We start from the raw sequence: 22,756 nt of genomic DNA, 5'->3' as shown, positions 1-22,756 counted from the left end.
ATCAGATTGTGGGGAACCACCTGAATCGCACCTTTGTTTAGAAGAGAGGAGATTTCCTCCTTCAGGACGTGGGCCGTGCTTTCCTCTGTGTGAGAAAAGAGAACGCTGCTAAAACGTGGATGTTTCATAGCAATCTGCAGACGATAGCCCTGTAATATCATGCGCAATACAGTAAGCCAGGCTGCTGACACACAGCTCGTGTGTATGCCCGTCCGGGCCGTGCTGGCTTCGAGCATGCCTAGCTGGCTTATTTGTGATGCAATGGCGCCCTCTAGTGGAGAAACTAGGGACGACACGTGCAGGTTCACCATTACGAGAGAACGGGTATTTCCCTACATTGAGAGGGTATCTCGCTGTGACGAATTCATTTGATTTGTTAGATTTATTGTGTTTTTTGTGTTTCTGTGTGTGTTGTGTTTTCTGGGAAACACTGGGGCCGAAGCCTTTATTATTTGGGTGAGGGGAACACAGTATGTGCGGTGTGGTTACACTGCTTTTGAACTTTTCCTCACGACAATCCCCTTGAACAGGGGGGAACACACATCGTCCACTAAACACATGGGCTGGGCAGCCACGGGAGGGGGACACCCTACAGCAGGAACCTTCCGTCCTTTGGACAGGGGTTCTGGGGCAGGAAGAAAGCCCAGAAAACTTCTTTCTTGGCTTTTCCTTGACCTGATTAAAATTACGTCCCGGGACCGGGGGGTTAGGCAAACGCACAGGGGGCGCCTGGCGTGGGACCGTCTTCCTGGGAAGATACAATATGAAGGCCTCGTGCTCCTTCTTAGCGTCGCATCGTTGTTGCATCATAGCAACTGCGGGGCCAAAGAGAGCCCGGCCGGGCTCTACCGGGGCGCCTGCGATACGTTTCTTTTCGCTATCCGGGAGACCAGACAGGTTGAGCCAGAGCGAGCGCTCTCCTACCACGGAAAGCGCCATAGAGCGCCCGCAGGTTTGGACGACCTGACGAGCATTACGGAGAACAAGGTCGTTAACCGTTATGATCTCCTTTCACAGTGCAGGAGAGGGAGAAGATCCCTTATCTAACTGCTGGCCCAGATCGTCCAGGATCTCCGCTTGGTAAGTGGAAAGGAGGGAGGAGACATTCAGAGTCCTAACAGCCAAGGCCGAGGATTTATAAACGGCCTGGTGCACCGAGGCAGAAAAACGGTCCATCCTGTTAGGAAGGACCGGCTTCGGGGGGGCGGGCAGCCCTCCCTGGACTGGGTTGAGGTGTCTGGCAATGGAGGGCTCAATGGCAGGCGTTTCGCCCATGCCGCGGAGGATGGATAATTTTTTTGTTATGGAGGCGGTCCACTGTGTTGAATGCCGCTGTTAGGTCGAGGAGAATGATAGAGATCCAGAATCAGCTGTCATAAGAAGGTAGCACAGAAATCTAGACGCCCCCTAGTGGCAGCAAATCTAATCTGCCGAGAGTGTCGTCTAGTAACTCTCAATACAGATTTGAGCTGGAGTAACCAAACTCTGGTCAGGCCAATCACATCGTGTATAGAGTCGGTGGGCGGAGCTTAACATAATGACGTTAGAGTTGCGCTTGCATGCTACTAGTAACACTAAACACAGAAGCTGGCGAACGGTAGTCTTTTGATTTGGCTTTGGCCACGACTCTGGAAAACTTGGAGTTAAGCTTTTCTCTGAGAAAATAACAAAGAATGGCAGAGAAGATGTGTTCTGAGTTTTGCTGACCGGATATGAAGAAAGTTTAATCTTCACATGTTTACTAGCTTCAATTAGCTCCGCTTCACCTTCGTTGCTCTGGTTGGTTGTAGCGCGATCCTGTCGCGTGCAGAGGGAGTTTGAAAGACAACCGTTTATCCCACCCCCTCAGATTGAGCCCTGTCAATGGTAAGTTTCCAGACCAAACATCTTGATGTGGGTCTGGCTTGTCAGGCTAATAAGAAGGTCATTTGTCACCCTGATTCGAGCTGTTTCTGTGCTGTGGGGCAAGCAAAGGTCTGGTTGAAATATCTCAAAGAGGTTATTGTTTTTTAGATGGTTGTGGAGCTGAGAGGCGGCTTCCTTCTCTAGAACCTTTGACAGGAAGTGAGGTTGGAGAACGGCCTATAATTAGTAAGGACCTCTGGGTCTAGGTTTGGTTTCTTAAGTATTGGATAGATGACAGCAGCTTTAAGGGCAAGAGGGGCATGATCAGTTTTGAGAGAAAGATTAACAGAATGGGTGATGATTGGACTGACAATGGGAATGAACGACTTGCGCACAATAGTCGAGATGGGATCCATTGGATGGGATGGCTTTTTTGATGGTTTCCTCAACGGCCAGTAGAGGTATTTGGGTTTACACACCTACTCATTTACGAGAAGTGCCATATAATTTTTTGTTTAGACCTTGGTTTAACATCCCTTTAAGATGGTGCTTTTTACTTTATAGTGTCCCCATCACTATAGTGGGCGTTAGGACCTACACCGACCACAGGTGAGCACTGCTGGACTCACTAACACCTCTTTCAGCAGCAACCTGGTTTTCCCAACATTATCACATGCAAATGCATATCAATAGTACGAGTATACAATCTCAAAGAATGTATATCCCAAAACGAGTTTTGCCGTGCGGCTACAAAGTTTTTGTTGTGCATCTAATACAGACTTTATGGTGGTGGTGGTGATGGGTGGTTTGTTTGTATAATACACCATAAAGTGCAAAAACTGCGTAGCATGTGCACGCCAAAACTCATTTTAGCATATAAATTCAACGAGATTGCACACTCTTACTATTAAGACGCAGGGAGGAGGTCTCCCATCCAGGTACTGACCAGGCTCAACCCTGCTCAGCTTCAGCACCAGTCTTGGGCTCTACAGGGTGATATAGCTGCGACCTGAACATGCTGCTGTTTGCATACTAGCACACAGAGGTGTGATGATGACTCAGAACTTATTCACCTCAACAAGACAAACAACACAGGCATATTTATGCCATTGAAAGCACATTTTCTAACAATCATTTGACTGTTTATACACTGTAAAAAATAAAGTCTCCAATTGAAAATGTTCTAGTGACTGATCACATCTAAATTTTTCAGTTGGCCAAATTGAATTTCTGTGAATTGATGCAATTTAACGAACAGAAATTCACTTTGGCCAACTGAAAAATTTAGATGTCAGATTTAGATTTAGAAATTTAGACCTGAATTTTTTTTACAGTGTAGGTAAAACATTTTTAAAATTGCATTTTCAAACATTTTCTTCCTGTTGCAAATTATTCAGGCCTTTGAAATGCAACAACTCCACTCACTGACTTCACACCTAGACATGTTTGCATACTAACACATATAGGTGTGAGGATGACTCTTAGCATTCTTATTTCTCAGACATTCTTATATCTCATTCTTACAGAACTTATTTCATCTGGACAACAAAAACAAAACAGCCAGGATGTTATTTTCTACCTCACCTGTCTAATTTGAGAACAAGTGGCCGAGACGTTGTTTCTAATTGTTCAGGTACAATAATAATGAGGTATAAATAGGCTCATTTATCTCTCATCAGTGTATGTTCAATTCAATAGGTATTCAAATCTCAGGTTAATTTTTTAGACGTAATTTATGGTCCAGATCAATAGGACAGTTCCATTGACAGGCTGCTGTAACTACATCATTATGCAAGTAAAACACATTTTTCCCCACTCGTGAAGTTAATAAACGTAATTTCGGGAGGAGTACGCCCATCTAATCTTTCAATTAATACCATGGTATAATACCAGCGGCTTACCTCTTCCCCTTTTTAGTTCCTGCAGCATTTGGCCTGCCCAAATCTTCTTGACTGACTTCACTGCTCATTTCACCTGTTGATTGCCAGACCGTCGGTCTCTCCGCTCCCCAACAGCCCGCACAAACACCTCGCTCAAGAAGACCTCTCTCTTCCTCCATCTAGAATCATCATGGGGCTCGCTCGATCCTCGTCGTGATGCATCGAGGCCTTCATCATCATCAACATCATCCTCTTTAGCAGTAACATTAAGCCTCGTAATGTTACCTCCTGCTGAGAAATAGTCCATCTACGCGCTCAGGCAAGCGTTATCCATCGCGGGTTTTCCATTTATCCCAGAGGAATTCAAAAGCGCGACTTCATGATCTGCTCGTGTGTTCTCACCAAAACTCTCACTCTCATGCCGCATTCAGCGTTCTCCCAGCAACACGCAAACATGAACACAAACAACTGCACGATCTATACGGTCCGTTTCAGTTTCAGCCGGCAGTCGTAGTTCCGCGGCTGCTCGCAATAGTTCCATGGTCTCTTCGACATGGACTGTTATCTTTCCTCCTCCCACAGGTGAGTATAGCTTCTTCTGTCCATGCTTCCAATATTTCTGTTCTTTCTAGCTTTTATTCTCTGTTAAATCCATCTAGCTATATAATACATTTCTCTGCTATTGGAGCAGGCCCAAAGCATGAGGATGCCTCTGCAAACGGTCATGCCCCCCTCCCTCCTCTCTCTTTTCTGGAATAATTATGCAGACTCCTCCCGTAATCATGGGCTGTTCAAATTGCTTGGGTAGAATATCCTCTCCAAGCCCCTCTATAGCAGAAAGCAAGCCAAATCTGTTTACCACTTTCACTAAGATTATATGGGCACATAAACTCGTGAAGTGAAGTTAATAAACGTAATTTTGGGAGGAGTACGCCCATCTAATCTTTTAATTAATACCAAGGTATAAAACCAGCGGCTTACCTCTTCCCCTTTTTAGTTCCTGCAGCATCCCTCCTCCTCCCCTGGTCTTCCTTTTGTACAATTTTGTACACCACACTGGTGGTGGTTGAGGAGAGATTCCTGACACGGGTGTGAAGCGCTTTGGGTGCACAGTAGTGCATATGAAAGTGCTATATAAATGACTCATTCATTCATTATTTTATTCATTCAATTTTGCCTGTTATAGGGGGGCAATCGGAGCTCGGGTAGAATATCCTCTCCGAGCCCCTCTATAGCAGACAGCAAGCCAAATCTGTTTACCACTTTCACTAAGATTATATGGGCACACAAACTCGTGAAACATCTATTAAAAAGTAGCCATGTATTCAGATGAAAGCAACATAAACTTAAAATGACATTTTATTATATGCCATTTTCTGTTGCCATCAACTTGACATTTTCCAGTGAAATGTCTTCCATGGTGATATTTGAAAATTAAGATTTTAAAAAGTATCATGTCTGTCTGTTTCCAGTTATATACAATGAAATGTCTTCCATTTTAGAATCCATATTTTTTTCCCACCATGGCTTCATGTACCCTTAAAAGTATTCACCCGATCTGTATTGTATCTTTTATATTGCTCAGAGAGTATATGAGAGTGTATAAATCACATTGCATATTGTCTGCTCTATGCTTGGCGTTGCTGCAGACATTTCCTGCCTGGTATCAGAAAAATCTATCAATCAATCTAGGCCACTTGGAAATCACATGACACTTGCTTGCGTTCAACATGCCACTCTTTGTCTTAAATGTTTGCAAGATGCTATATCTGTGTTTACTTTGTTTACCTCTGTGTCTATAGAGATGAATGTGCCTTGTAGCCAAATAAAGATTTCGTGATAGAGGAAAGGTTTTGTGGGCCACTTGCACTCCCTGCCAAGCCTCGTCATATCTTTAGACACGCTAAAAGTCATATGCTGTTGCAGCTGCAGTACACCACAATTACTTTCCCTAGTCAGTGTCATTGGTAGATGAAAGTCAAAAGATTCCCCTTTTTCATTCTTACCAGCTTTGCTTTCAGCAAGTAAGTTAAAATGTTGCATTAGAGTATTTGGACCCACTTTATATTAGGTGGCCTTAACTACTATGTACTAACATTGTAATTAATCATTTGATACAATGCGCTTATTGTGTACATACATGTTTTTACATTGTACTTACATTTGAAAAAATACCTGCATGTAATTATATCTGTAATTAATTTCTGTATAGTTACATTTGTAATTACACAGTTGGCACTTCCCTTAAACTTAACCCTACCCTTAAACTTACCCATATCACCATAGCTGTCCCTAACTCTACCCGTATCTCACCTCAATATCAGTAAACATGTTTTGTAATGCAATTTGAACACAGTAAGTACATTGTACTTATTTTTTTATGTAAGTACATAGTACTTAAGGCCACTCATTATAAAGTATTTTTAATCTGAAATAAAGGTCTCCTGGCATAGTGAAGGCCTTTAAACCTAAACACGCCAGTCATAGTTATTTGTTCACTAGAGTAGATTATTTATTAGTTTTATATTAAAATTGAACCCAGTTTAAAAGGTGTAATTTTTATTCTGACCATTCATCATCACATGAATTATTTCCAGGTTATGCATGGTGTAAGATTATTAGAAAATGTGCCCTCTGTACTCGGAAAAGGCTTTACGTATGTTTAAAGTGTATTTCCCCCCTGAGTTCGGTGAATGACCACAGTCACAGCAGCCCCTTCAAAACGCTAACCGCACTATACTGCAGGAAACCAACATTAACTCTCACTCAATTACCAAGGCTGAAAGATCTCATGAAGAGCAATTTCACAATGTTTAAATGTTCACTTTTATTTTTTTCTTCTTGAAATTCGTTAAATATTAACTTATAACAAATATATAATATATAAATATAAATTGTAAGCCAATATTTTATCATATATATATGTATATTTATTTATTGAATTTAATACGTTGTTTATTATAAATTACCCTGATGTGCCTGGACATTGAAACTCAAACAGACTTTACATGACACTCTATGTAATAGTTGGTTAATATATATATTTTCGAAGCTAATTCATTATTGATGTTATTCTTTACTATGTGTGCATCTTGGTACTTTCCACTGAATGACACACCTTCATTAACAGCGACCGCAATACCATGGTCATGTAGACCACTAAATAAAGTGATACATCTCATTTTAGAGAGCTGTGAATGTTCCTGTATGTGCTCGGTGGTCGACCAAGAGGTGATGTGGGGGCTTCTTGTTTCCAAGGGGACAGGTGACATTTCTGTGGGAGGAAGTTCTGATTATCATTTTCCCCCTTGTGAGTGTTCATAAAAGTGCATGCTGTGGTGAGCTGAGACAATACCCCTTTAGACTCGCATGAGAGAAGATGAGGTGTGTGTCGATAACTCCTCTGCTGTTCCTGGCTACAATGCTGCTACAAGTCACCTGCCAATGTAAGAAGTTATATCTCTTTGTTAAAAAAAAAGAAAAAAGAAATATTTACTCTTCATTTTAATTCAAATGCTATTTTTTATTTATTAAATTGTGTTGTCTAAAGGAATTGCTGTGTATAAAATGTTTGTTTGCTTTGGGTTTTGTAGTTTCTGGCCGCTCAACTTGCCCTTGTCGCAAGACGACAGAAATTGTTCTCCGCAAGGAAAATATCATAAGTTACATGGAACAACGAGCAGGTGTATGCCATATTGATGCCATTATGTGAGTTCTCTTTTTTTTTCTTGTGAAAGTGTATACACTATGATAAACTTCTGACACCTATTCAACAATTTATATTTCATGATAAATCTGAGCTTGTATGTCAGAATACCAGTTATTTTGGCCAGGCCTTATTTTAGTGACAGTTTTTACCCATAACTTTTCAATGCCAGAACAAGCACTTTTATTGTACTTGTATACAGTTTAAATTGAATCAACATCTGCAGATTTGTATACTTTATTGTATTATCATGCTAAATTGTTACTTTAATTTATTTACAGACTTAAAACGGTCAGAGGTTTAACTTTTTGCGTCAGTCCACAAAAGCCTTGGGTGAAAAAAGCAATGCAATATGTGGATGAGAAGAAGGCTGCAATTAAAATGACGGCACGTCCCGTAAACTCAGCATCAACATTTAAAACAACATCAACGCTGAATACAACATCAACGCTCACCACAACATCAACGCTCAACACAACATCAACGCTCAACACAACATCAATGCTGAATAAAACATCAACGCTCACCACAACATCAATGCTGAATAAAACATCAACGCTCAACACAACATCAATGCTGAATACAACTTCAACGCTAAATACAATGCCGAATAAAACATACTGTAATAAAACAGGATGAACTAAAAAACACTTTCCCTGGACTATGCAGAGTTATTAACATAATGTCCGCACTGGATTTTATTGTATTTGAATTCATTAAAATGTATAGCATAAAATGTACTGCATTGCTATGCATGTTTATTTATTCAGCTCCGCTTAATTGAATGTTTTCCTGCCGATATGTTTAATAACAGTACAAATGTATGTGCTGTTCAATTATGTTAATGGCGCTAGAATCAAATCTTATGTTCAGAAGTTCAAGTTTCATGTATTTATTCAATTGCATGTACTTTACTTTATAAAAAAAATTATAAATAAAATGTTAAAATGTTAATTCAGTGTTTTCGACTCTATATTTGCGAGGACCAGTTTGAGTTCTAGACCATGAGGACAAACCCACATAAAAAAATATTATATATTATATTACCCTAGAATATACTATAGTGTTTTTGAACCATACTATACTACAGTAAATTATATATAATATAAATTAAATTAACAAAGTGTAGTAAATACTATAATGTACTACACTTTACTATAGTATATTTGCTATTTACTACACTGTAAAAAATTATTTAGAAAAAAAGTTACCTGGTTGCCTTAAAACTTTGAGTTAATACAATGAACATTTTTTGAGATTCGACAACCTTTATTAAAATATTATTAAAAGATTTTGTAAGCATATTGGGTAATTATTTGTGTGTTATTTCTGATGATGCAGTGAAACATGCCAAATAGTGCTATTTTCATGATTTATCATATTTTTTATGTGGTTCAGATTCAAAAATATTTTGAGTTTCTATTTATTAAACTAATTTCCTTCATTGTATCAACTCAAATTTTTAATTTCAATAAACTCAAAATTTTAAGGCAACCAGGTTACTTACTTTTTTAAGTTAAACCAACAAAAAAACACCACAAATTTTTTACAGTGTAGAGTAATTTTACTATAACATACTATCATACTATACTATCATAAAGTAAGCACATTTTAGCCGGTCCTCATTTTCTGAGAACCCTTTTAAAGGCCTGTTTGAGGGTCAGGACTTTGTTTTAGGGATGCGTTTATAATGGTTTAGGATACGGGTTCAGGTTTGGCACGTTGAGTTGGGTAGGTTTAGGGTATGCACTGTGTCAATGAATATTTCCACAAAGATAGATGTACAAGCATGAGTTTGTTAGTAGTGAAGTGTTCACACATAGGCTATTGTTAACCCTTGTGTGGGTTCAGACACTCAAATCCGCATTGTTCTGTGGGATTTCCCCTTTCATGGTAGAAATACGTCACACAAACTGTAGCACTATGGTTTCAGTCTCTTTAAGTACAGTAGCTTACATTTTATTTTGTCCCCCCCAGTACTGTACTAGCATATGGACAATGTTTAGACGGCGTGTGTGAAAAATCAAAAAACAGACCTGACTTCTAGTCTAAAAATTTGGGCTGTTGGTAAAAATGTTTAGATGTCTAAATGTAGCCCAAGAATAGACTAACATCAACATCTCAAAGAAATGAAGCCAAACACCTTCTAATCACTGCTGACTTTGCTTACATGATGGGATATCATACATCTCACAAGTTAGTTTGGCAAATTAACCTAATTCAAGGTTATTTTGGCTAGAAGTGGATTGCTCGTAGTCTGACTGTTGGGTCTGTAGTTAACCTATACGGTGAAATGATGGCTATGATTGTGGGTGAGCATGTGAACTACAGTTGCATATAAGCCCCCGACTCATTGCATGATGCACAGATTCCATACACACAATTTGGTTTGAGAGGAGGTGGTTTAGATCACAGGGTGGGTTTTTGTGAGAAAATGTGGGTGCTTAAAGTATAGTTTGGTGGGCAATGTTTTCCGTGCAAACTCTCTGTTGTACTTATCTCAATCTTAGTAAAGCACAGTTACATTTCTCACCATTTGAGTCTTTTTTTTTTCTTTTCAAACCACTGCATTTGAATTTTGGCTATAGAGATGTTATGTCAGATAAAGTGACTGCATGGCCTTGTCTCCATCTCTAATTCAAAACAAATATGAGCAAAATTCAGTGAGGTAAATGAAAGCTAGGTCAGGTTTTTGTGGTCTGGGATTATGGTTGCATATCGGCACAATGACACCATTCAGACAAGCATCCTTTCTAAAGTGGTTTTGCTTTTTCTTACATATTTGTATATTTTTAAACAAATATTTTGATTGCTTGCTTAATGGAATGGTTCACCCAAAAATGAAGACTCATTTTTAATACCAAATAAATAAATGGCCTATGTGGATATGAAATATTGATTTGGGTTAAATTATTTCATAATTTTACACGCACATTACCTTTTCATCTTTTATCTAGTCCATTACAAAATAGACTATGATGTTATTGGCCTAGCAACAAAATGAGCACTGCAACAACATTAATTTTAGTGCTGAAGCCCTCTCAGGTAATTTTAAGCAGCCTAAAATGGATAACAATCGCAAGTTGTGTTTGTGTGAAATGAAAGCAAGTCCGCGGTGTGATACAAACGACATGAAAGTAGTGTCTTCCTAGTTCTCACTGAGCAGGGGATATCCGTTCATTCCACAGCACTGCTTTTCAGTGTCACAGTAGAGCTAACAAAATAAAGATAACATCTGAAAGTTGCGGTTGGTGCACAGTTTGTGAATGTAAGTTTTCCGCTTCAAATGTAATTTGGGGTAAGTGCTTTCTGGTAACCGTTGTTGATATTTCAAATCACCATACAAACACGCCCCTACCCCCAAAAGGGTCTCGGCCCTATTTTGATAGCTCCGCCCCACACATACGTAACCCAGACAACGACTATGGCAGAATCTGTTACTAATCCAGGTTGAATATTCAATGAAAAACTCACCCCTTCCACGAACAACTCGATAATACACGATCATGACAGTCCAACTAACGAACATATTATAATTATGACAAGATTAAAGCTATAGCGATTAAAAAAACACAAACCGTTTTCACGACAACTCGATAACGTTAGTACACGAGCAAGACCAGATAAGGGTTAGATCATGAAAATAGCAAACAAATATGTATTAGGATTATAGGATCTTACTTGTTGAACACATTTTGTGAGCTGACGTTTGAAACAGAAAGTGAGGAGATTTAGTTGCTCCATACGGTGTGGAAATGAACGGGTCTTTATCATCGCTGAAGTGAGCGACAATACGATCGCAAATGGACAAACAAGCGAACATGTCCTCCTTTGCTACAGCCAAAACTGCATTTTCCAAACTCAAAAGCCGCTTTATGTCGGCTTCCATTCTTATTGCCCCTTATCCATCACGTCAATTTGTGGTGGAGGTCGGTGCGGTTCTTTCCCGTGCTCTTCCTCAGATGACAAGATGCATCCTTGTTTTTGTCCTATCTTTTATCACCAGCCGAATGTAACTATGACGTTGGTAACAGAGAATTGTTGGCAGTCAGGTTAGCAGTGGAAGAGTTGTTTCATTGGTTAGAAGGCTCTAAGGTGTAGCTTTTATTGATCACAAGAATTTGGAATATATCAGATCCGCCAAAATACTCCACTCCAAGCTGGGTCCCTTTTTCGGACGTTTTGACTTTTTTGACTTTTCTCTTTCGTACTGCCCGGGTCCAAAGAACATCAAACTCGATGCCTTATCGCATATTTTTGACCGCTTTGAGCGCCCGTCCACTCCCGAGTGCATTTTACCAGAGAGACTTATTGTATCCACACTCATGGGAGATCGATTCGAAAGTCAAGGTAGGGATAACGCCTCCACCCGGCTGTCCACCAAGTCGATTATTCATGTCAGAGGGATTACGGTCTGACGTCATTAGATTGGTTTATTGTTCCAATGTAGCATGTCATCCAGGAGTTAACCATACCAATTTTTTGGTCAAGCAACGAATTAGCCTCTGCCAAGGAGACAACGGTGGCTGTCATAGATCACATCTTTCACATACATGGCCTTCCGATGGATGTACTTCATCACGGCGTGTTTAGCCTAAGTAACATATGCCTAGTGTTCAACAAGATCGAGCTAGTACCAAGCAATAAGCATGTCGCTGAGGATTACAAAATTTTGTGCAGTGCCTGGGCTCGACAGTAATGCAATATGTAAGTAACTGTAAATTAATACACTCTAAAAAATGCTGGGTTAAAAACAACCCAAGTTGGGTTGAAAATGCACTGACCCAACAATTGAGTTGTTTTAACCCAATGGTTGAGTTGTTTTAACCCAGTGGTTGAGTTGTTTTAACCCAGTGGTTGGGTTAAATGTTGCTTAAGACAACCCAATTGCTGGGTAAGAACAACTCAACCATTGGGTTAAAACAACCCAATTGTTGGGTCGGTGCATTTTCAACCCAACTTGGGTTGTTTTTAACCCAGCATTTTTTAGAGTGTATAATGCCATAGACTAAATATAATTCTATAGATCTAAACATAATGCCAGAGATCTAAATGTAATGCAACACTTTTCACGATTAGTTAACTATGAGAACTGTAATATAATTTTTTTTGCTAAAATAGAGAGTAATATCATTTCAAATGGAAAGCCGTTAGCCAATCACAGCAGTGGGCGTTTACACTGAACTCTCACACCAGACGCCCCTTAAAACAAAGTGTTTAGAGCAGAGGGATAAAATCAGGGTAGGAAAAATGCCTTTTATTTATAAATATTGACAATTTTTGGTGTAAAAATCATTCTAACATAATAAGTGCACCCTAGGAAACATCATAAAACAATAAAACAATGCAGTTCATGACCCCCTTAAAACTTCACTCTTCTGTAGTTTACATTGTGTGCAAAAAAATTAAATGAAAAGTTGCAATTTTCTAGGCCGATATGTCTAGGAACTATATTCTCTTTCCTGCGTAATATTCAAGAAACGTGGCTGCCATATAATAGGTGTAGAACATTAGTAGTGGTGTGTACATGATGTCTATAATGCACTTCAATAATGGGGAATACTCCTCGAAAACATTCAATTTATGTTTACTTTGATTTGATTAAGAAACTTCCATGTAAACAGCAATTTCTAATTACCTTAATCCGTTAAGGTAATTAGAAATTGCTGTTTACATGGAAGTTTCTTAATCAGAATATTGTCTTAATCAGGTTAATATCGGAGTATTGTTGTCCATGTAAACGTACTGACTGACGCATTTATGGGTCCTTATTCTGAGAACTTTCTGTCAAAAATCATAATTTCTGACCCTGGCGTATCTGGCAAAATGGTGGGGGGCGGGGCTCTTTTTTCTGATGTTCTTTTTCCTGCTTGTGAGTATTTATAAAGGTGCATGTTGTTGTGGTGTGCTAATATGAATACGACTCATGAGAGAAGATGTCGATAACTCCTCTGCTGTTACTGGCTACAATGCTGCTTGCTGAAGTCACCTGCCAATGTAAGAAGTTTTACTTATTTCCAAAAACGAATGCCAGTTTTGATTCCCTTGGGGCTTTCCTGCAATCTACCCTTGTCTCAAGACACCACTGCTCTTTATTTTAAAAGTTACAAGATTCATAAATCAAATGTCATATTGATGCTACAGAGAGTTCTCTTTTTTCCGTATGAAAAGACATGCTGCAATAGACCTCAGACACTTATTCAACAGTGTGTTTCCTGATAAATCTGAGCTTATACTGTATGTCAAAATAATTATTTTGTACACCAGAATAGTTATTGTATTATTATTATTTTTTTTTGTTTGTTTGTTTTACTACCTATAGGTAAATTTAATGGTAAATATGAGCTAATATGTCAAAATACCAGTTATTTTGGCCTGGCCTTGCTTTTTGTACATTGACTATTTTTATCAATAACGTTTTAAAACCAAAACACACACTTTTTAGTAATCGTATGCAGTCTTAATAAAATAAACATCTGTAGATTTGTATATTTTGTTAAAGCAGGCAGTGGTTTAACTTTTTGAGCCAATCCACAAAATCTTTGGGTGAAATGAGCTATGCAATTTGTGGACAAGAAGAAGGCAACTGAAACAACAGCACGTCCCATATACTCCATTTAAAACAGAGTCAATGCCTAAAACAACTTTGCACAGGAATGGACATGAGCTAGCTGAATTAAAAGTGTGTAATTTGTGCTGATTTATTTTCCCCCTTCTGTTTAGAGTGTTTTTTCCCCTCTGTGGTTAAAATGTAGTTGTGCGATTAGGTGTGTATTTGAACCTGAACTTGAATCTTTTTTCACTAATGAAATTACTGGCAACAACCTGATGAAGCAGGGAAAAAAGAATCCTGAAGAATGTAATGTAGAACATTAAATTGTCCCATGTGTGTAATTTTTCAATAATACTGGCACATGTCCAACGTTTAGACATTGCACGTGCACTGCACTGTTGTGTCCTTATTGAAGCATCAGTTCACTTTTCATGTTTATCAGGGTAGAGCAAGGTTTAAATTTAATTTGAAATGCTCTAAATTTGTTTAGAGTTAGATATTTCAGGTAACATGTCTTGACTAAATTAATGTCAGTTGTTAGATTTTTTTGTTTCCTCTGGGTTTTTGTATTTTGTAGTGTCTGGCCGTTCAACTTGCCTTTGCCGCAAAACGACAGAAATCGTTCTCCGCAAGGAAAATATCATAAGTTGCATGGTACAAAAAGCAGATGTATGCCATATTTATGCCATTGTGTGAGTTCTCTTTTTCTCATGAAAATGTATGCATTGTGATAGACCTGACACATCTGTTTAACACTCATGATAAATTGGAGCTAATATGTCAGAATAGTTATTTTGGCCAAGCCTTACAATTACCTTGACAAATTTTACCCATAGCATACCCATATTGGTCCCATTTTATATTAGGTAAAATTTTAGTATATAGTAGTTAAGGCCACCTAATATAAAGGGGGTCCTGAACATACTTTTATAGAACATATATACAGTTTTAATTAAATAAACATATGTACATAAAAAAAATAAAAATAAAAAAAATAATATATATATATATATATATATATATATATATATATATATATATATATATATATATATATATATATATATATATATATATATATATATATATATATTATGCTAAATTCTTTAAAATATTTACAGATTTAAAACGGTCAGAGGTTTTTTTTGCATCAGTCCACAAAAGCCTTGGGTGAAAAAAGCAATTGAATATGTGAATGAGAAGAAGGCGGCAATTAAAATGACGGCACGTCCCGTAAACTCAACGCTGAACACAACATCAACGCTGAACACAACATCCACGCTGAATACCACTTCACACTGGAATGATGAACTAGGAACTTCTTCACCAGGTTTTGAATTTATTAATGACGGTCTGTATTATTATTATTTTTAAACTTGTACCTTAGTTTAGAGTTAGTTATTTCAGTTAAATTGTGACTAAAAGAATGTCATTTGTAATTTTTTTGTTTGTTTCCTTTGGGTGTTTGTAGTAAGTGGAGTTTCATATTGTCCTTGTCTCAACACATCAGAAACTGTTCTCCGCATGGAAAATATCACAAGTTACAAGATTTATAAAGCAGGCGCCTGCCATATTGATGCAATTGAGTGAGTTCTGTTTTTTTCTTGTGAATTTGTTTACCCTGATCCATTTCAGACACCTATTCAACATTATATTTTATGTTAAATCTGAGCTAATTTGTCAGAATACCAGCTCTTTTGGCAAGACCTTGCTTTTGTATTGACAATATTTATCCATAACATTTAGAAACCAAAACACATACTTTATAGTACTCATTTACAATTTTAATTAATTTTGTTGTATTGATGCTTACTTTTATGTATTTACAGATTTAAAACTGTCAGAGGTGAATCTTTTTGTGCTAATCCACAAAATATTTGGGTGAAAGGAGCTATGCTATTTTTGGACATGAAGAAGGCATATTCCATATACTCCACATCAACATTTAAAACGGAGTTAATGCCGAAAACAACATCACACTGGAATGGACAGGATGAACTAGCTACTTCACCTGAGATAGCTGAATTTGTTAACTTATGTGTACACCCCTAGTTAGTATGCAGTATGGTATTTTTTTCTTTCTTGATTTTTTTTCTAGTTCCACGTGTTAAGAGTGTTTTTTTTTCTGTGGTGGAGTAGAGCAGGTTTTTCCCCCACTAAAGATAGAGTAGATCTAGCTTTGACATCTAGACGCACCCTAGCGGCAGCAAATCTAATCTGCTGCGAGTGTCGTCTAGCAACTCTCAATACACTTCTGAGCTGTAAAAACCAAACTCTGGTCAGGCCAATCACATCGTGTATAGAGTCGGTGGGCGGGGCTTAACATAATGACGGCCGAGTTGCGCTTGCGTGCTTCTGGTAAACACAGAAGATGGTGAACGGCGGTCTTTCGAATTATCTTTGACCGTGACTCTGGAAGACTTGGAGTTAAGCTTTTCTCTGAGAAAAGAACAAAGAACGGCACTGAAGTCATTCTTAAAAAGAGAAGATGTGTTCAGAGTTTTGCAGACTGGATACGGTGAAAGTTTAATCTTCACATGTTTACTAGCTCAGCGAGCTCTGCTTCACCTTCGTTGCTCTGGTTGGTTGTAGCGCTATCCTATCGCGTGCAGAGGGAGTTTGAAAGACAACCGTTTATCCCGCCTCTCGGATTGAGCCCTGTCTATGGTGAGTTTCCACACCAAACATCTTGATGTGGGTCTGGCTTGTCAGGCTAGAGTAGAGTAGATCAGGTTTTGTAAGGGAATATGGATGCAAACAGTAAGTAGTTGGACAATTTGTTTTTTATAAAAAGCTAATCTTATTAAAGTACAGCAAGGTTTAAATGTAAAATATGTCGACAAATGTTGTTTGTGTAATGCTAGAATCAACAGAGACATCCGTTTTTGTGGTCTTGGATGATGATAGTTGCATATTATTCAAGAATGCAATGCCATTGTTAGGCCATATCAGAATGATCCATCCGAGTGGTTTTGCTATTTATTCGATTTTTTATTTATTTTTAAAACAGGGTATCCCATTGGGTTTGCAAATCCCTGGGGGTTCATGAAGGAACTGCAGATGAATGTATAGTTAAAGTATAGTTGTATAAGCATAGTTGTATGTTAGAGGCAGTACGGCGGTCCCCCGAAAGTTATTTATTTTAGTCTATTAATTTTTAAATGTGGATATTTTTCTTACACAAATGCGCCACTTTGCTTCAGCCCTTTATTAACCCCCTCCAAATCCGTGTGGAGCAGTTATATAATGGATGGATGCATTTTTATGGACTTAAAAAATGAATCAGCCATTCACTGTAATATATAAAGTCTGGAAGTGCCCGGACATTTTTAAATATAAATTCGATTGTATTTGTCTGAAAGAAGAATGTCATATATACCTGGCTTCACGGTGAGTAAATCATGGGCTAATTTTCATTTTTGGGTGAACTATCCCTTTAATGCAAGTGCAGGAAATCGGTGAATTTTTTACTTGTAATCTTCAATGTTATATTTTGTCAAATGTATCAAAATAAAACTACTAAAAATAGAAATCCCACTTTATTGCTATTGAATTAATTGCCTAATTGTAAAGTATTGAATGAAGAGATGTCTGTGTATTTAACAAATATTTAATTGATGGCAAATTATTGTAAGACAAGTTAATACATTAAACTGCTGGTTTGTTTGGAATATTTAATCAATGTTAATCACATCTGTATTACGCGCAATTCTGCAAGCGCAATTATTTGGCACAAATATGAGACATCTGATCAAAACAATGGCATATTTCAGTTCCTAATTAATTTCGACCAGATGACAAAATCTTAAAAGACTAATAGAGAAATTAGAAAAGTAACAGCCAATCTACCTGAACTAGCTGCTAAAGGGCTAATGCCAGGAGATGACAACCAACTGATTGAAATTAATATTCATTAAAACATAGCGACAGCTAGCCTGTCAAGCCAGACCCACATCAAGATGTTTGGTCTGGAAACTCACTATTGACAGGGCTCAATCCGAGGGGCGGGATAAACGGTTGTCTTTCAAACTCCCTCTGCACGCGATTGGATAGCGCTACAACCAACCAGAGCAACGTGAGGCAGAGCTAGTTGATAGATTTCACCGTATCCGGTCGGCAAAACTCCGAATAACTTCAGTGCGGTTCTTTGTTCTTTTCTCAGAGAAAAACTTTTAGTCTTACAGAGTCGCAGCTGATTTGTAAGACTGAAAACCGTTCGCCAGTTTCTGTTTTCTAGTAGCACGCAAGCGCAACTCTGCCGTCATTATGTTAAGCCCCGCCCATCGACTCTATACACGATGTGATTGGCCTGACCAGAGTTTTGTTTTTACAGCTCAGAAGTGTATTGAGAGTTGCTAGACGACACATTGCGGCAGATTAGATTTGCTGCCGCTAGGGTGCGTCTAGATTTCTAGTCTAAGCGATGTTTCCTCCTAAAACGTGCAGATGACAGGTGCCTTAGCTTGGCCTCAATCTCAGGCCTTAAACTGGCTAACTTATCTTAGCTTTTCAAAGCGAATTTGGATGTGAATGTGAATTTAGCATTTTAGCACGTTCGATTAGCCTTTAGTGTCTTAGCCTAATCCTTATCCAGTCATCTTAGCTTCTGGATGTGAAATTCAAGTTAGCTTTAGCATGTTAGCTCAGGTGTTTTTGCTTTAATCCCGTACCGTTCTGACAGGGCCCCGCTGCCACCGCTCTGCCTCCATGATTTTAAGACATTAAACTCACATTAGACATTAAAGACAATCTACTTCATTTGTTTAAAGTATGCAAAAAAAAAAATGTTGTTTTTGTTGGTTTAACTTAAAAAAAATAAGTAACCTGGTTAATTTGATGCAATGATACAATGATACAATGAAGGAAATTTGTTTAATAAATAGAAACTCAAAATATTATTGTATCTGAACCACATAAAAAAAATTGATAAATCGTGAAAATAGAAAATTCGTAAGTTTGCATTTGTTATCGACAAAGATGTAAAAAAACGGTAAAAGTTCTATCGGTGCTACGGAGTTCACAGCAAAAAATGCTTTTCTTACTTGCTTTTGTCTTGTTTCTAGTCCAAACATCTAAACATTCTTAAAACAAGAAGTATTTACTAGAAAAGCAATATTAATTGTCTTATTTTGGGAAAAAATAACTCAAAATTAAAAGAGTTTTTGCTAAGATAAGAAATGCATTTTTTTCTTTGATAAGAAATGCATCTTTTTGCAGTGTTCTATAAAACTTTTAAGTGCCAAAAGGGTTCTTTCTTGTCATTTTAGAACCCTTTTAGCATAAAAGGGTCTTTGGAGTATACTCAACTATACTTTTATATATAACCTTTTAAGGGTTCCAAATACGTAGTGCCGATAGAACCTTTTCTTCTAAGAGTGTAGCCTGACAAGCCAGACCCACATCAAGATGTTTGGTCTGGAAACTCACCATAGACAGGGCTCAATCCGAGAGGCGGGATAAACGGTTGTCTTTCAAACTCCCTCTGCACGCGATAGGATAGCGCTACAACCAACCAGAGCAACGAAGGTGAAGCAGAGCTCGCTGACTGATTAAACATTCACCGTATCCGGTCGGCAAAACTCTGAACACATCTTCCCTTTTTAAGAATGACTTCAGTGCCGTTCTTTGTTCTTTTCTCAGAGAAAAGCTTAACTCCAAGTCTTCCAGAGTCGTGGTCAAAGCTGATTCGAAAGACCGCCGTTCGCCAGTTTCTGTGTTTACTAGAAGCACTCAAACGCAACTCGGCCGTCGTCATTATGGCCCCGCCCTCCGACTCTATACACGATGTGATTGGCCCGGCAAGAGTTTGGCGATTACAGCTCAGAAGGGTATTGAAAGTTGCTAGACGACACTCGGGGGCAGATTAGATTTGCTGCCGCTAGGGTGAGTCTAGATTTCTAGGCTAGGTTTTGTTGACATTAACGGCAAAAGTTTTTAAGTCTTAAAATGGGTTACATTATTTTTTTTTTGAATTATTTGAATTAACTTATACAGTTTAGTGTGATAGGTTGCCTTAATTTTTCAAGTGGGTCAAGTTTTTTTGACGAGAAGTTTTAAGTTCAAATGATTATCTGGTACTCAGGTGAACAAAAACTGGAGTGAATTAGTTGAGTTAACTCAACAATTTGTTGTAAGTTTTTTACAGTGTACCATTACTGTCCTGCATAGTTCAGCTCCTACCCCCAATCAAACCTGATTACCAGCTAATCAGAGTTACTTGAAAATGAGTGGGAGGTGTTCTAGAGTGGGGTTGAAAATGAAGCCTGCAGGACAGTAGCTCCAACACAAGGAGCAGACTCGGAAACCACTGTCACGCGAGCTGGAGCGCTGGAAGTGAAAGTCTGTTTCTGTTTTAATCCTTTACTTGGCAATGTTTTAAAAATAACTTTTGTGGTATAACTATAATTTGTGGTATTTTATATGGCCTAGCATCACGAGACAGGGTATTTTTATGTGCATCGTTGCATCTGTAAATAAAAGAAGTCTAAAGTTGTATGCATTCTCATGTGTGTAAAACTGAGCAATTCTGTTGGGCATGTGTTCTTGCAATGCAACTCCATTCATACAGTATGTCTTCATGCACCTACACTGTGGCGGGCTGTGTGGGTGAAGGACCAAGCCAAAAGATCATCACTTGCACCTTTTTCCACCCATCGGATGGAGGCTCGCCTCTCTAACGCACTCTCTCTCACTCATACACTTTCCCCGTAGGGGGTTGAGGTTTGTGTGTGTGTGTGCACAAAAGGGGAGGAAATGAAAGTGTGAAGTATAAAGTGTGTCTCAGTCATTGTCTGTCTACACAGCTGTGATGAGGTCGCTTGTCTGTCTTCCAATCTGCCTGGTGCTGTTTCTGCTCTGTCTTACTGCAGGTGAGTTTAACCTTATCTATTTTGTTACCCAGTCGTGATGCTGGCAAAGGTCACTGTATGTACAATTTGAACACTTAAACAAATCTGTGAGGAACTATTGATGAAGTTTTGAGACCATTTAATGATTCAAAAATATCTGCAATTTCTCTGTCTTGCAGAAACAAGACTGCCTTCTCCAAATTGCTGTTTGAAGACGAACAATTGCAGAATACCTGAACACAAAGTGGTGGGTTATAGAGTCCAGAAAGCAGGAGTTTGCCAAATCAATGCCATTATGTAAGTGTACAGATTCTCACTCATGACCCTAAGTTACAAATGACAAGTTTCAAAACCAAAGTTAACATCTTCAGGATGAAATTTAAAACATAAACTAGCTCAGAAGTCAAATGAAATGAAACATTGCACCCCTAAAATCTCTCTCTCTCTCTCTCTCTCTCTCTCTCTCTCTCTCTCTCTCTCTCTCTCTCTCTCTCTCTCTCTCTCTCTCTCTCTCTCTCTCTCTCTCTCTCTCTCTCTCTCTCTCTCTCTCTCTCTCTAGCTTGTGGACTAAAAGAGGCAAAGGAATGTGTTGTGATCCAGACTCGGAGTGGACCAAAAACATTACGAGAATGGTGGACCTGAAAAAATTGCCAAAACAAAACTCTGATCCAAAAGCCTCACCAAGCCAAAAAAGAAAAAATAGAAAGGGACACAAACAGAAGAAAAAAATATAATTTTTTTTTGTTTTGTTTAAATCTTGCTTTTTGTATTTTTTTTAATGTGTGCCAACCAATATAAACTTACATTTATAAGATCATAAGTCATAAGTTAAGTTTTATGTTGAATTTTGACTCTGCTTCACATATTTTATTACCTCTTATAAAGAATGTATTTTTTTAATTCAATATTTTTTATAGTAAAAAAAACATGCAATGGCATAAAATGAATACACTGTGATTTAATTTTGGAATTGTTATTCAAAAATAAAAAATATATAAAAATTGGGAATTGGGTTTCTGTATTGCAATGTTTTTCAATTTTATGATATTATGATATAAAATGAATATTTGAAATGAAAGAATTATTTTCAAAGAAAGAATGCTTTTACCACAAAGCCACACTGTTTCAGGTTTTGCCAAATGCAGGAATCGAAGTAGAAAAGAAGCAGAAAAAAAGAGGAAGAAGCAGAAAAAAGTATCTGCATTTTTAAGCACAAATACAAAAAACACAAAGTTCAGTAATTGTCAGGTTCGTTGTAATTCCAGGACTTTGGACTTGCTTTTATGTTGTTTTAACATTGTCCAGCAGGTGGAGTTATATGACAGGAGATGCATCAAAAAATCTTAGCGCATTTTAAATATTATATAAACCCATTCTGTTCTGCTCACAGCAAGTAGAATATCGCAGTTGTCATTTAGGGCTCACAGATACAAATGGATTGCCCTCGATAGTTTTTGTTTCTGACTTTTAATGGTTTCACTTCTCCTGTGAGAGTTTGCCTTTTATAAAAATCGAAGAAAATTAAGCTTAGGCATGCTATGAAACCATAAAATTATTTTGATATGCTATGCTATAATTATTTTGATTTGTTGCATTGATACAAAGATACAACTCATATTTATAAATACATGCTTTATGTAACTTCCTCTTGAGAAGGGCTTCTGAGAAAATGTCTTTCTGGACAGAAACTAGAAGAAACTTGAAATGTGGTTTCTGCTTTAGGCTTGTGGTGAGTTTCTTTATGACTGTGAGAAATTCTCAGGTTTACACTCAACTCTATCCCGATTTTTCTTTCTATCTATCTTTGCGTCTTTATATGCCATTTGCTGTGTGAAATTGTTGGGTTGTTATGGAAGTATGTGTGTAGTGTTTGAATGATGTGTGGATGTGAGCTTATGTGGGAGGAAGGCAGGGTAAAATTAGA

General features: G+C 38.0%; 1 protein-coding gene and 2 long non-coding RNA genes across 3 annotated transcripts in view; all 3 read left to right on the top strand.

Annotated features, from left to right (window-relative positions):
• LOC137063507 (uncharacterized) overlaps positions 1 to 7,102 on the top strand; it is a 46,153-nt gene extending 39,051 nt beyond the window's left edge. The window contains exon 3 of the long non-coding RNA XR_010901390.1: positions 6,913 to 7,102. This is a non-coding gene — a long non-coding RNA (uncharacterized lncRNA). The remainder of the gene's footprint in view (positions 1 to 6,912) is intronic.
• Positions 7,103 to 7,149: 47 nt separating this feature from the next.
• Positions 7,150 to 15,226, top strand: LOC137063506 (uncharacterized). The gene is made up of 3 exons (XR_010901389.1): positions 7,150 to 7,171; positions 7,319 to 7,433; positions 15,106 to 15,226. It is a non-coding gene; the product is annotated as an uncharacterized lncRNA (long non-coding RNA).
• Positions 15,227 to 20,739: 5,513 nt separating this feature from the next.
• ccl32b.3 (chemokine (C-C motif) ligand 32b, duplicate 3) lies at positions 20,740 to 21,821 on the top strand. Its single transcript, XM_067435471.1, has 3 exons — positions 20,740 to 20,853; positions 21,012 to 21,129; positions 21,392 to 21,821. The coding sequence occupies exons 1-3, from the start codon at positions 20,793 to 20,795 to the stop codon at positions 21,564 to 21,566; spliced, it is 354 nt and encodes a 117-aa protein (XP_067291572.1). The 5' UTR covers positions 20,740 to 20,792; the 3' UTR covers positions 21,567 to 21,821.
• The last annotated feature ends 935 nt before the right edge of the window (positions 21,822 to 22,756 follow it).

Source organism: Pseudorasbora parva, chromosome 24 (genome assembly GCF_024679245.1).
Source record: "Pseudorasbora parva isolate DD20220531a chromosome 24, ASM2467924v1, whole genome shotgun sequence".
NCBI classification, from domain to species: Eukaryota; Metazoa; Chordata; class Actinopteri; order Cypriniformes; family Gobionidae; genus Pseudorasbora; species Pseudorasbora parva.
The sequence above is the reverse complement of the archived record's forward strand: the minus strand, read 5'-3'. Positions and strand labels throughout refer to the sequence as shown.